The sequence below is a fragment of the Anomalospiza imberbis genome, chromosome 3 (genome assembly GCF_031753505.1).
Source record: "Anomalospiza imberbis isolate Cuckoo-Finch-1a 21T00152 chromosome 3, ASM3175350v1, whole genome shotgun sequence".
NCBI classification, from domain to species: domain Eukaryota; kingdom Metazoa; phylum Chordata; class Aves; order Passeriformes; family Viduidae; genus Anomalospiza; species Anomalospiza imberbis.
The window spans coordinates 107,629,622-107,642,178 of NC_089683.1; the positions used below are offsets into that span (position 1 = coordinate 107,629,622).

Consider the following 12,557-nt stretch of genomic DNA (forward strand, 5'->3'; position numbering starts at 1 on the left):
TTTCCAATAAGCTTAAAAAGCAACATCAAATTTTACATGGATATAGCTTATTTTTATTTAGCCTTGAAACCAGGGCAATATAAAAAATTAAACATTTAACCCAATTTACTTTTAATACCAGAAGGGTTCAGTATATCACCAGTTGAGAGGGACACTTGGTAACTGTAAAAGTCTCCAAATCTTGAACAAACATCTAACTTGTTACTAATAAATAAAATAAAATGTTATACAGAAATAATTTTAGAGAAAAAAGTTGTTAGATGGTGCTTTTGCTGTAAGGGAAGAGCATAAGGATGTCTGAGCTTTCTACATAGGTAAAACAATTTAAGTAATGTGATGGCTAATGCAAATAATATCCTGCTGAGAATGGGATAGGTATCCAAACATACCAGAACTTAGTAATTGAGCAAAAATCCTTTAAAAAGCAGTAGAGGTTCAATTTTGGGTAAACTACTTGAAACTCATGAAGAAACTCAAGTACTGGGACACTGAACAAGTTGTGCTCTCAACATCCTAGGTATAAGATTATTCCTCTTTTGTGGACAGGTTCTGAAAAATGGAAGGTACTGCAGCACTCACCGTTCTCGGTCTTGCTCAAGAGCTTTCTGTTCAGCTTCCAGACTTGCCTGCAGCCCTGCCTGTTCGCCACAGCTGTTGTTCAAGGTTGCCAGCTTCTGTTTCTGCTCTTCAATTTCAAAGTCTATGGTGGAACGACGCTGCAAAGCAGAATGCCTCCTTTCTAACTTAGCAACTGCTTGCTCCAGTGCCTCTCTCTGCTGCTTTTCCCTTGATTCAAGGATTTCTTTTTCCTTTTTCCGAACCTTTCCTTCCTGCCGGGCTACATTGGCTGCAAATTCAAAGGTTTCTTGTAGCTGCTGCAGCTGATTTGTGCTAGCCCTATACTGGGCAAGCTGCTCTTCTTTTTCTTCTATTTCTTTCTCTATTTGATAGAGAGTATTATCTAACCCTAACCAGCCCCTGTCAAGGACTTCAGAAGCTCTTTGTTTTTCCTCCAGCAGAGCTGGCAAATGATTACTCTTCAGGTACTCAAGCTGGCGTATTTTAGATTGGAGTCTGTATTCCACTGGCTTTATCTTGTCAACTTCTTCAGCCTTGAGTATAGCATCCATAAAGTTCTCATCATCTCTCTTGAGATTTAAATGTTCTTCATGAGCAAATTTTAAGTTTTCCAGAGCTCTTTTTTCATCTGCTATTTCCTTTTCTAGGTGATCCATTTGTTGAATTAAATCTTTTTCCAAAACAGCGAGCTGTTCCAGCTGTTTTCTTTTAAACTCTACAAAATCATGCTGTGCTTTTTCTAATTCTTCATGGTTTTCATCACCTTCAGATCGGGCTTCCTTGACTTTCAAAAAAGATTCTCTGATCTCTTCAAGACTTCTTCTCTCTTCTTCTAGTCTTTGGACATCCCCTCTCTTCAGGAGCTCTATCATGACCTGCTTCTCTCGGAGCTGTTCCTCTAGGTGAGCCACCAGCATCACCTGTTCTCTTTCCTGTTCTTCAAGTCGCTTTTTTTCTGATTCCAGCTTAAAGTACTGCTCATCTTTTTCCTTTTTCAGTTTTTCTAGTTCACGAAAAATCTGCATTTTCTCTACTTTTTCATTATGATTAAGTTCTTGTAGTCGTTGCAACTCCTCTTTGACCCGGGCAAAAATTTCTTCCTGATGCTTTTTCTTTTGAAGCTCTATCTCCTGTTGTTCCCGCAATCTCTCCTCTTCAAATTTTTCTCTTTCAGCCAGCAAATCCTTTAACCTGCTTTCAATGTGAACACTTCTTCGTTTCAGACTCTCCTCCTGTTTTCTTATTTGCAGCTGAACTATTTCTGTCTCTTTGCGCTGTGACTCTACTTCTTGCTGCATTCTTACAAGTTCTGCTTTGTCAGATTTTTGTTTTTCTTCCATCTCTTCTATTTGTTTCCTACAGTAAAACATTTACATGAAGTTAAAAAGGTTTGGACTAAGATTTTTGACTACATATAATCATTTTTTTAATAGTTTTGTTATGCTACAGGTTAAGATTCTTCATTGCTTGGAAATGACTCAATGCATGAGACAAATCAAAAAGAGATTCATAAAGTCTGTGTCAGTATAAAAAGCTGTGGATATATAAAGTTATATGAAGACATGTTATATAGCACTTGTGTTATTAAAAATTAGACTGTATTGGTTCTGTCAAATCAAATAAAAATATTAATAGAACATATCCCTGCACACAGTGCAGAGTAAATATGTATTTTTTTTTACATACATATATTCTCATGCACAAAAACTTGTATAGAAGAACTTGATTAGCAATCTGCCTCACAAATTTAAGCCAATAGATGAATTAAAGCAATGTTTTCACTTAGGTATTTCAAACTGAATTACTGATAAACAGGATTATAAGATTTGACAAATTATTATGTTCTGTGTAATCTCTCTTACTTAGGGGTTACCATTATCCCCATAATACAAGTAAAGACAATCTGCAAGTCAACTGGTTATTTTGCCAGAAGTCAGAAGAATTAAAGAATTAAAGCAAATCAATTTCTGCACAGTGAATTCAAATTCCACCAACATTAAAAAAAAAAAAAGTATCAATGATCCTGTGTTGCATTAGTTGCTGAATAGTATCTTTCAGTGCTTCAGAGCTTCAGGATTTTTCTGAGTTTACTTCACTTAGTCCAACTGCATAAAGAGCTCTGTCAAAATGGAGCACACCATCTAAAGCTGAGAAGGCAGAAAGGTTTTCAGCTTTTTAATCTAATCCATGTTGAGATCTGTAACAAGGCACAGCTATCACTTCCATAGTCTTAGCAGGTATGATGAGCCAAAACAATCAACTCGGTTTGCCAGCTAATAACTATGCTTTCTTTTGGATTTCAAACCAACTTGCACATAATGTTCTGAAAAGCATGATTAGTATGCCCATTCCACACCACAGTTAGATATGAGAAAAGCAGAATATAACACGTGAGTTTCTCCTATCACACTTCAATCCAAAGACAAATAAACCATAAAAAAAGAGATAAGAATTAAGAAAGTAATTTGCCATCTTTTAAAGTAAAACCATGAAAATAAAGAGCAAGGGTAATATATTGTATCCGTACAATCTGTCCAGATTTTCTTTGCTAAATCAGTTAGCTCCAATTCAGCTATTCAGGATTGTCTGCTTGCTGAATAACACTGTGATTCCAAATTCATGATGCAAAAGAGTTTATAACTTGTATATATAGACAAACTTACACACATAAATACCACAAAGAACAATGTTACCTTTTACTTTCTAATTTTTCAAGCTCCTCTCGTTGCTGTCTCTCGAATTCTAGCCTGATTTAAAAAAATAAAGAATACAGCAAAAAGGTTGTTTTCTGAGTATCACAAAAATAGGAAGACATGATGCAATTTTCTGTTTAGATGATAATTATACAAATTAAGTTTTGTAAGACTACTTCTTACAAGAACAGAAAATGAACAAGTTCCCTCATTAAGGTTACAAATTATGTATCATGCTGACATGAGTATAAATAGAAAAAAATTAATTTCTGGGGAAAAGGTATTCAAAAAGTAAAGTGAAGCAAGACATATAATGATTAGCATAGCCTCTGTAAGTTAACTACATGCAGACATGGCAATCTATACACAGAAATGTAATTTCTCTACCTTAGACAAATCGGTCCTTTTACAGGGAAAAGACTGCCATGGGAGGCAGGGGGAAACAGAGCAATCAGTTGAGAAAGGAATTGATAGAAAAAACACATTATCAGTACAGAATACTTTAAAATCAACAGCACTTTGTTTTATTGGAGGTTAAATTGGTTAGATTCATATAACATTTATCATATTACATCTCAGAAGAAGAATTCAAATAATTATTCTTTCTAAACATTTTTCAAATTCCACTGACAGCTAAAGTAATTCTCTTCATCTTATGGTTTATTAACTTATCCATTTCTGAGAAGGGAAAGGGCTGCAAAACTACAGCAGTGAGTGCTAATAGTTCTGCCATTTCCTTCCAAGAAAAATAAAAAAATCGCAAACATTCCTAGGATGTAATCAGTGGGGGTTGAAAAACCCCTAACAGCATATTCAAGCACAGAACACATTCAAACCCATTCATTTAAAACACGTTGAGATTTTAATGCATTTAGTTTGACAAGGTTCTGAATAAGCATGGGAGAGTAGTTTATGTAATTGTTTTATATCAGCTTTCACTACAAGTGTACACAAGTATTTTTTTTCATTTCATTTGAAAGATTTATCTTTTATTTAAGTAAATTTTTAATAACAAATACTAAAAAAGCAGAAAGAACCTATATATAGATTAAAATACTCAACCAAATACATACACATTCAGTTATTTCAGGATTGTTACAGCATAAGGATATGCAGGTTAGTGATACAGTCCACAAATACTGAAAAAAATGCAAGACTGCACCACAAGTTAACTTCAAGTTTTTGATAAACTGCAGCTTAAGACATCGTCACCACAATTATATAGATAGGTATTTAAAAATAAGGACTCTTTAGTATTTCTTTTTAAAGTCATAGAAATGCATACAACAAAAAGAAATTGCCCTTGGAAATATGCAAATATTACACTAATAATCAAAAATTTATAAAGCTATTGTAAAAAACCGTGATTCCTCCATGTTCAAGAAGCATCTTTCTAATGGCTGCAATAAGGGAGAATGACTACTTTTACAAATTCTGTATTTCATTTTCCCCTATTTCTCACAAATTCATTTCAAAAAATGTCTTCTACAATCCCTAAGTGATTAGCCAATGTAGATTTTTATACTCAGATCCAGGCATTCAAGCTTTCATGTAACTGTCTCACCAAGAGTCCCATCACATTTGCATTAAACTAAGGTGGGCACTTTACAGCACAAGGATAGATGACAATAATTTAGTATTTTTAATTTGATCACAGTTGCTGGAGCAGCAATGCTGGAGAAATCCACAAAGTGGATGCAAAATCCACAGAGTGCTGAAAGGGAACAAGCAGCAATCTTGGGGGCTTAAACTTAGGAAGCAAAAACTTAATCCAGGGGTTAACAGGTGCTTTGGGTTTTCCTTCCCCCTTTTTTTTTGTTAAAGCTATACCACAAAATTTCTCCCTTTGGCTGTGATCTGCTATCTGTAATTCAGAGCTTTTAGCTATCACTTCTTACCTAGGGCTTGGCTGATAAAATGTAATTATTTCAGTCAAAAATAATATAGACCCTGGAGAATATAGCTCTGGCTTGTGAAAATGCAGGTTTCCTTTGGGCACTATTTGATGTAGACCATCTTTCCTTAGACAGTTGGCAAAGAGCAATTTGACTGTATTCCCATGCTTTGTTAAGCCACAATGAAAGAAAATGTTAGGTCAGCTAACATAACATGCAAAACCCAGAGCAAAACCTTTGGGAGTTTTGACTGTCCTATAAAACACATAAGTTGGCAGAGATATTTTTATAAGCGTAAAAATGGTAAGTAACTTTTAAATGAGATCTAATACAAATAAAATGAACCATCACAGCAATCAGTCTGGTACAAAAACAGATCGGTGATTAAAAATTCTGTGATCTTCTCCTTGAAGAATTGTCCCTAAAACCTTTAACAGTGGTGTTATGACAGTTTTACCTTAGACTGAAATGAAGCTGGAGGTGTCCAAAAAGTTGTTCAGGAAAAAGGAGTGAATTGTGCAAATCTGGTTCTTTCTGCAGTGAAAATGGTTTTTCCCCAAAGAAAAATATGGATCATTACCACTCCAGTCAACAACCTCCAAACACAACACCGAGGTGTTTTAAAAATGCATTGCAGACCACTAAATACTTCTGTGAAGACAAGAGTGTCTGCTACCTGGAGATGCCTAAGGTGGTCTGAGCTCCAATGAAGTCTCTCCAACAATGAGGTTATTCACAGTGTCTCCATTCTCTAAGTGCAGCCTTTCTTCTGCAGGGCTAAGAATGTTTCCTCAGTCTTCCTTAGCTGGCTGCCTATTTTCTTAATATATTTAGGAACTCACCACTTTTGAAACCTCTGGAATATTTGCTTCAAACTCATTGTGGGCTCAAATTTATTTCAGGACAGAAGAGAATTTGGAGAGGCAGGACAGGCCTGACTGAAGTAACCTTGCTTCTTTAAAAAGCTACTACAAAAAAACCTCAGTATCACAAAAGAAAAATATTAAAACCACAGAGGTTTTAACAAATCACTGTCAGTTTTACAAAGCATGCATGCAAGACCGATGTTTTTGTGTTTAGCCTATCCTAATAAAAATCTTTTTCACATAACCTCTATTTCCTTTATTCATGTGAGCACTACTATGAATAGAAAAAGCATATTAGCTTGAAATTAAAAAGAAACACACAGATATTAAAGACTAGAATCTACTGTTTCTTCTTTTGTAGATCTACCACAAAGGAACTTAATCTGATCAGTTTTGAATTAAATAGACACCATTTTCCTGGAAAGTGTGTCATATCTAGCGATAACAGCAGTGTAGATAAGCTGCAGAGAAATGAAGTCAGTTCTACCAGCACAGTACTACAGTAGCTTAATTTGCACAGCACAAAAGTGCAATCTGATACTACATCTGTTTGGAAAGACTGAGTACTGGCAGGACTACAGATGTTACAATGCCGTTCAGTATGCCAATTAATGAGATTAGTTAAAAAAAAATAACAAACCAAACCCCCCATACTAAACTGTCAGAGGCTGAAGTAGTGCATGACCTAAACATTGATTAAAAATTGTGCTCGTTATAACAAAAACTGCATAAAGAAGCTACAACCAAAGAAGCCTCCTGAAGATACCTGACTGGGACTTTGGACTGTAAATTAAACCACTAAGATTGGATAAAGGGAAAACCCATTCTTCAATCATCTCAGGCCTGGGAAAAAACAAACAAAGCTGAAGGAGAAGAATGCATCCACAAGAAAGCCAAATGCAGCAGATATTCTTCCCTGGCTGAGCTTGCCTGCAGAAGCCAGGTTTACACAGACTCCCCCCAAGAAATTATGCGGGGGCGGGTGGAGGAGGTTTCAGATTAGAGGCAGTGAACACCCATCCTCCCTTACACAAACTGGCCCAGCTGTGGAACCCCCAGTCCCACAGGTCACATCCACAGGACATTCACATGGCAGGCAGCTGAGGGGGTGTCATAATCCATCAAAAACCCTGCAAAGTGCCTCCCCCCAGAGTCATTCCTGAAGCCTTGCACCACAGGACTGCACATGATGCAACAAAGACAATGACAAACTCCCCCCCAACAGGGAGGTGCCTGGGTTTTCCTATCTAACCTGAGTGTATATTAACCCACTGGATTCTATGCTTTTTGGGGGACATTCACCAGCAAGACCACCAGCTGGAGAGGATCAACAGAGCATTGTTGGGATCCAGAGAGTGGTGATATTTTCCTTATTCTGTCTCTGTCAAGCCCTTTTTGTCCCCCGCCCCCCACCTATTTTTTATTTCTTTCTTTCTCTTTCTATCTTATATATACTATCAAATAAAACCCATACTATTGTCACCGGCATATGGTTTCATTTGCACCTTAATTCAGGCAGAGGCACTTCCAAGAACTTTAGTAACCAGATCATGACATAAACTCATGACAAGACCAAGGTTTCTGATCAGTAGTTTTACAGTTACAGTATCATGTAGCTAAGAAAAGGTCCACAAATGAAATCTTCTACATAAATCTACATGCAAAATTCTATTTTATCCAAAACTCATTATCTGAAGCAGTGTTCCATGACACTAGATTAAAAACAAAGACTGATAAGAAGTAGAAAAAATTTGGATGTTAAGCCAAAATTTTATGCAACAAGATAGTTTCCCACATATGGGAAATCAACAGCCAAACAAATAGGCATACACAAGAAAAGACCATCCATCTGAAAACACTATTAAGGACAATGCTGGTTTTCACATGGCAAATATACAGGAAGCAAGATCCATGTTGCTTTCACAACTGAAGGTAATACCCCACAGGCTCTTCTGCCATTGATTGCTAAAGATGCTAGATCTTACCAGAATCTTTATTGCAACCTACAAAAGTTGCAAATTTAGCTACCTCTTTAGGTTATTAATACTGAAATTGGAAGGAAAGGCTAAATATACAACAGACAGAATGCTAGTTAGCCACAAAAACTGCACAGAAAAAATCCCCAAGGGCCAGCTACTGAATCTTGGCCCGTGTCACCAGAGGACACGAGGAAAAACGACGCACCACAGCTTTGGTCACCATGAAGAGACTAATTTATTTTTTCTGCCTCCAATAATTTATAGTTCTCAAAAGGTGCCAGTGGATTGGAAGGTGAACGTGCCACCTCTCCAACGACACCGGACAAACTACCAGTCTATCAAATTTCTCCGCCTCTATGAAAGAATGCAAAACAATAGGTTGTTTACAGAAAGTTGCGTGAGAAAGTTCTCTACAAGAATGTAAATTCAGAAGGCTTTAGAAAATCCTAAGAAATCAGGGCGACAGGCCCGCACTGGTGGTCAGCAGTATAACGTCGTGTTGAGAGAAAATAATACTCCAATCTGCTGTAGGAAAGGGTCATAGCATTGCTCCTGATAAAACAAACAAATAAACAATCCCCAACAAACTAGATTTAGTGTAGGATATTCTTTTCCATTCTGCACTTTTCCAGAATGCAAGATGCTCCACCCCATTCCTTGGGTACAATTACCCTGCCTTTGATAATCAGAGAGATGATTTATTGAATGTTTCATCCAGGCTGAACATAGTCACCATTAAGAAGAATAACCACTATAGCACAGCACTTGCTTGGCAGTATTCTTAGCTGGAAGTAGAGAGTTTGGAGTCTGCTTTATTCAAACGCAATCAGAAAAATTCCTGTGCTGTTTGAAGAGGAGATGTCAAAAAAACAGCATTAGCATCAACATAAACATATTTAAAATTGTCAGCCTAAGCTGAAAAGCTGCTGTTGCCTAACTGCTGTCCATAAAGATGTATCAATTACAGAAGGTGCTTTCTTCTACTGATTTGTAGGGCTCAGGTAAACAGCAGTGCAACCTTCAGAAGCTGCCTTTGCAGCAGTATAAAAGCAGACAGAACAGTATAACATTTGAGGTTTGGAGTTTTTTGCAGGGTTGGTGTTTTTTTGATGGGTTTGTTTTTTGAGATTTTTTGTGGTGGGGAAGGGGACACACAGGTGTTTGGTATTTTAAAATCACTGATCTATTAGGACAACACTCACCTCCACGTGGCATGAACCATGTATATTCTTATGTATGGTATCAATTATATGGAATCTGTCCTGGGCTGCATCCATAGCAGTATGGGTAGCGATCCAGGGAGGTGGTTCTGTCCCAAGGCTCTGCTCAGGTGAGACCCCACCTGGAGTGCTGTGCCCAGCTCTGGGGTCTCAGCACAGCAAGGACATGGAACTGTTGAAGCAAGTCCACTCGAGGGCCACAAAAATGCTCAGAGGGCTGAGCACCTCTCCTATGCAGACAGGCTGAGAAGTGGCGCTGTTCAGCCTGGAGAAAAGAAGGCTCCAGGGAGAGCGTGCTTCACCCTTTCAGTACTTGAAAGGGGACGGGGACAGATTTTGCAGCAGAGTTGCTGCAATAGGACAATGGATAAAGGTTATACACTGAAAGAAGGCAGATTCAGAATAGATTTAAAGAAGTTTTTTACAATGAAGGTAGCACAAATTAAAATTACCCAGAGAGGTGGTAGATGCCCTGTGCCTGGAAACATTCAAGATCAGGCTGGATGGTGTTCTAAGCAACCTGGTCTAGTCAAAGATGTCCCTGCTCATGGGCAGGGGAGGCTGGAATTAGGTGACTTTTAAAGATCCCTTCCTGTCACATATAGGTAAATCCTTACAAAAGAAATGCCTTACAAAATCATGGTTCAGGCCTTGCTGCTTTGGCTAAGTATAGCTAATAGCTGGTCTGATAAGTTCCTGTGAGAAAGGAATTGTAACACTGAGAATCAGCTTGCATATCACTTTTTTCCTCACAGGAACAGATTGTACCTGCGAGGAGAAAGGCTCTTACCTGTGAGAAATTGTTCTTTACCTAGGTGACAAGTATGTAAACATCGTTAGAGAAGAAAGTTTTGATGGACATGTACACTAGCCATTACCAACCAATGAACTGCGTTGCAATGAATTGCTGACCAACTGGAATTCAACACGGTGCCTTCTGATAACCATATAAATATGAGCTGTGTGCAGTAAAGATTCTGCATAGTACACAAAGAAACAGGTGTCTCTGTCCGTCTCTGCTGCAACACCTTCCAACCCACATGATTCTATGATTCAGAAGCTTCCGCATTCAGAAAAACTTATGCATATTACAGTGACTACACAACAACTTCAGATAGGTTTTACTGCTCACAAACAAGTGACCTGGCATTCCTTATGCATTATGAGCCTTAAACATAATCCTTTCTTGTGTTCACAAATTAAGCAGGAAAAAATAGCTATTTGTCCAAGACAGTTCATAAATATTAACTGAATGCAGACTAGTGGAAGAATATCAATAATTAACCCTCTGCTTACAGTTTTTAGTTTAATAAAACACAGGCATGAAGTGTTCAGTAATATTATGAGTATTTCACCTAATCTTATTCACAATTTCAAGAGCAAGAGTACTCTCTCAATCACATCCAAGAAAGAAAAATTCACAAGAAATGTTAAATGGGAAAAATGGCAGTGTTTTGAAAAATTGCTGTGTACATTGACAATCTAATAATATTATGCATACTGTTTTATTTCCAGAAAAGCAAGGCAAGATTCAAACTGATAAAAAAAAAATAAAGCAGAAGAACTTGCAATCTACTCCGTCATCTACCAGACAATGAAGTATCTCTCCATATTCTCTCTGTTTCTGGTGGGTTTTTTTAATAAGAGGAAAACTCCGTTCTGTAAGGCATGAATTTGGCATTATCTGAAGACAGTAAGACTGCTTCAGCTAGGAAATAATTTTCAAGCACACCTTCAACTGGGCCTTATCCATGCCAATTTATTTTGCTGTAAATCTGAGGGACTAGTGAGGCAATGCTGAAACAATCCGTTCTGCTCTATGCTGACTGCAGAGTTAAGGTCAGTACTATCCAGTATAATACAAGTATTCATAACAATATTATAGCAGAATAACATTATCAGTCAGGGAAAAGCCCAGGATAGCTCAACAATAACCAGAGGTAACAACAGCCAGGACCCCAACTCACAAAAAACATAATACTAGCAACTGTCACTGAAAGTTTTTAGATTCCATTGTTTGAAAAGCTGAAGAAACAGAAAAGTATACTTATATTATGGGTTTTTTTCATCTTCTTTATCATCCCTATCTGAAAATAGAACGTCATTTATTAGCAACCAGTTCACAATCTTGAGATCTCTGTAATTAGCTCAGTAGCAAAAGAGTAACAGTCACATTTGAAGAAGTGTCATTAAACACACTCCCTGTCTTTCAGACATCCTTTAGCTAGAAGTTATTATTACCCGTCCAATCTTCCTAAAGGATAAAGAGAGATTCCCAAGTAAAACTTGGGAATAAAGCTGCACTATCCAAGGATACAATTCAATTTACAGTCAATTTTTCAAAAGCACATAGGTGGTTAAATCACCTCATCTCATACTCAAAACACAGGCCCTAGCTATTGAATAAAAATTAGAACAAAACACCAATTCCCTCTAAGTCACTTTAGGAACAGTGAAAAAAATCACTAAAAACAGCTTCTTTATCATAAGCATTCTATGTCATTGTAACTGCATAATAAAACTTTTTTTTCCATATTTTAATTTGGCCACTTACTCAAGAGAACACAAGACATTAATTTCTCAGCCTTTTTATGCTTGTATTGGTATTATATGAACTCAAGAAATCTTAATTTTCAATTCAAAATGCATTTTTCTCAGGAAAAATAGTTAACTTGTAATTCTGAAGAAAATACAAACATAAAATTTGCCAAGTCATTATTTTGCTGAACTGCTTTAGTCATAATGCTTCTGCAACATTTCAAACAGCTAAAATGAAGAATGACTGGAATTACAGCAACTGTATTTTAGAATATACTCACCCTGGATTATAAAGCATAACTGCTGACAAATTCTCACAAGATTTAGAAAGATCAGTCATAGACAAGCTGAAGGAAGATAGCAGTCCACTCTAACAACAGACCATAAAATAAAAGTATTAGACATGCTTACAAACTCTTACTCTGATGAAATATTAACTAAAGCACATGAAGAGAATGAAAAAAGGCATCCTACAACAGTCAAGACGTGTCTGTACTAGAAATAAAATTGTGAAAAGTTTTACATTTACCAAACACTGATTTAATCTCACCTTTCTTTTCTCTCTTAGCTTAGCAGCTTCTTTAGGGTGGTTAAAGCGAAACATATTGGTTCTTCCAAGTAATATAACAGCACCTGATGAAAAAACACACACCACTAACTGACAACATTCTGCAGCTGAAAGTACCAGGTAATTTTTCAGACACGCAATGTGTAAGCAAAGACTTCCATTAAGCAAGAACTAAATAAAAATGCATTTTGACAAGTGTATAACCATGCGTAGTCACAG

The 12,557-nt window shown here is 37.0% G+C and overlaps 1 protein-coding gene across 6 annotated transcripts in view; it reads right to left on the minus strand.

Annotated features, from left to right (window-relative positions):
• KIF16B (kinesin family member 16B) overlaps nt 1–12,557 on the minus strand; it is a 147,796-nt gene that overhangs the window by 66,413 nt on the left and 68,826 nt on the right. For 5 of the 6 annotated variants that reach the window (XR_010997831.1, XR_010997832.1, XR_010997833.1 and 2 more), the window contains 5 exons: nt 12,321–12,403; nt 12,052–12,140; nt 3,660–3,692; nt 3,273–3,326; nt 580–1,935 (listed from right to left, as the gene is read on the minus strand). Coding sequence is in view for 3 of the 6 variants with exons in the window: in XM_068186316.1 (XP_068042417.1) it covers nt 580–1,935; nt 3,273–3,326; nt 3,660–3,692; nt 12,052–12,140; nt 12,321–12,403 (1,615 nt within the window). In the remaining 3 variants the exon portion in view is untranslated. The remainder of the gene's footprint in view (nt 1–579; nt 1,936–3,272; nt 3,327–3,659; nt 3,693–12,051; nt 12,141–12,320; nt 12,404–12,557) is intronic. The other variant, XM_068186317.1, reaches the window with a different exon arrangement.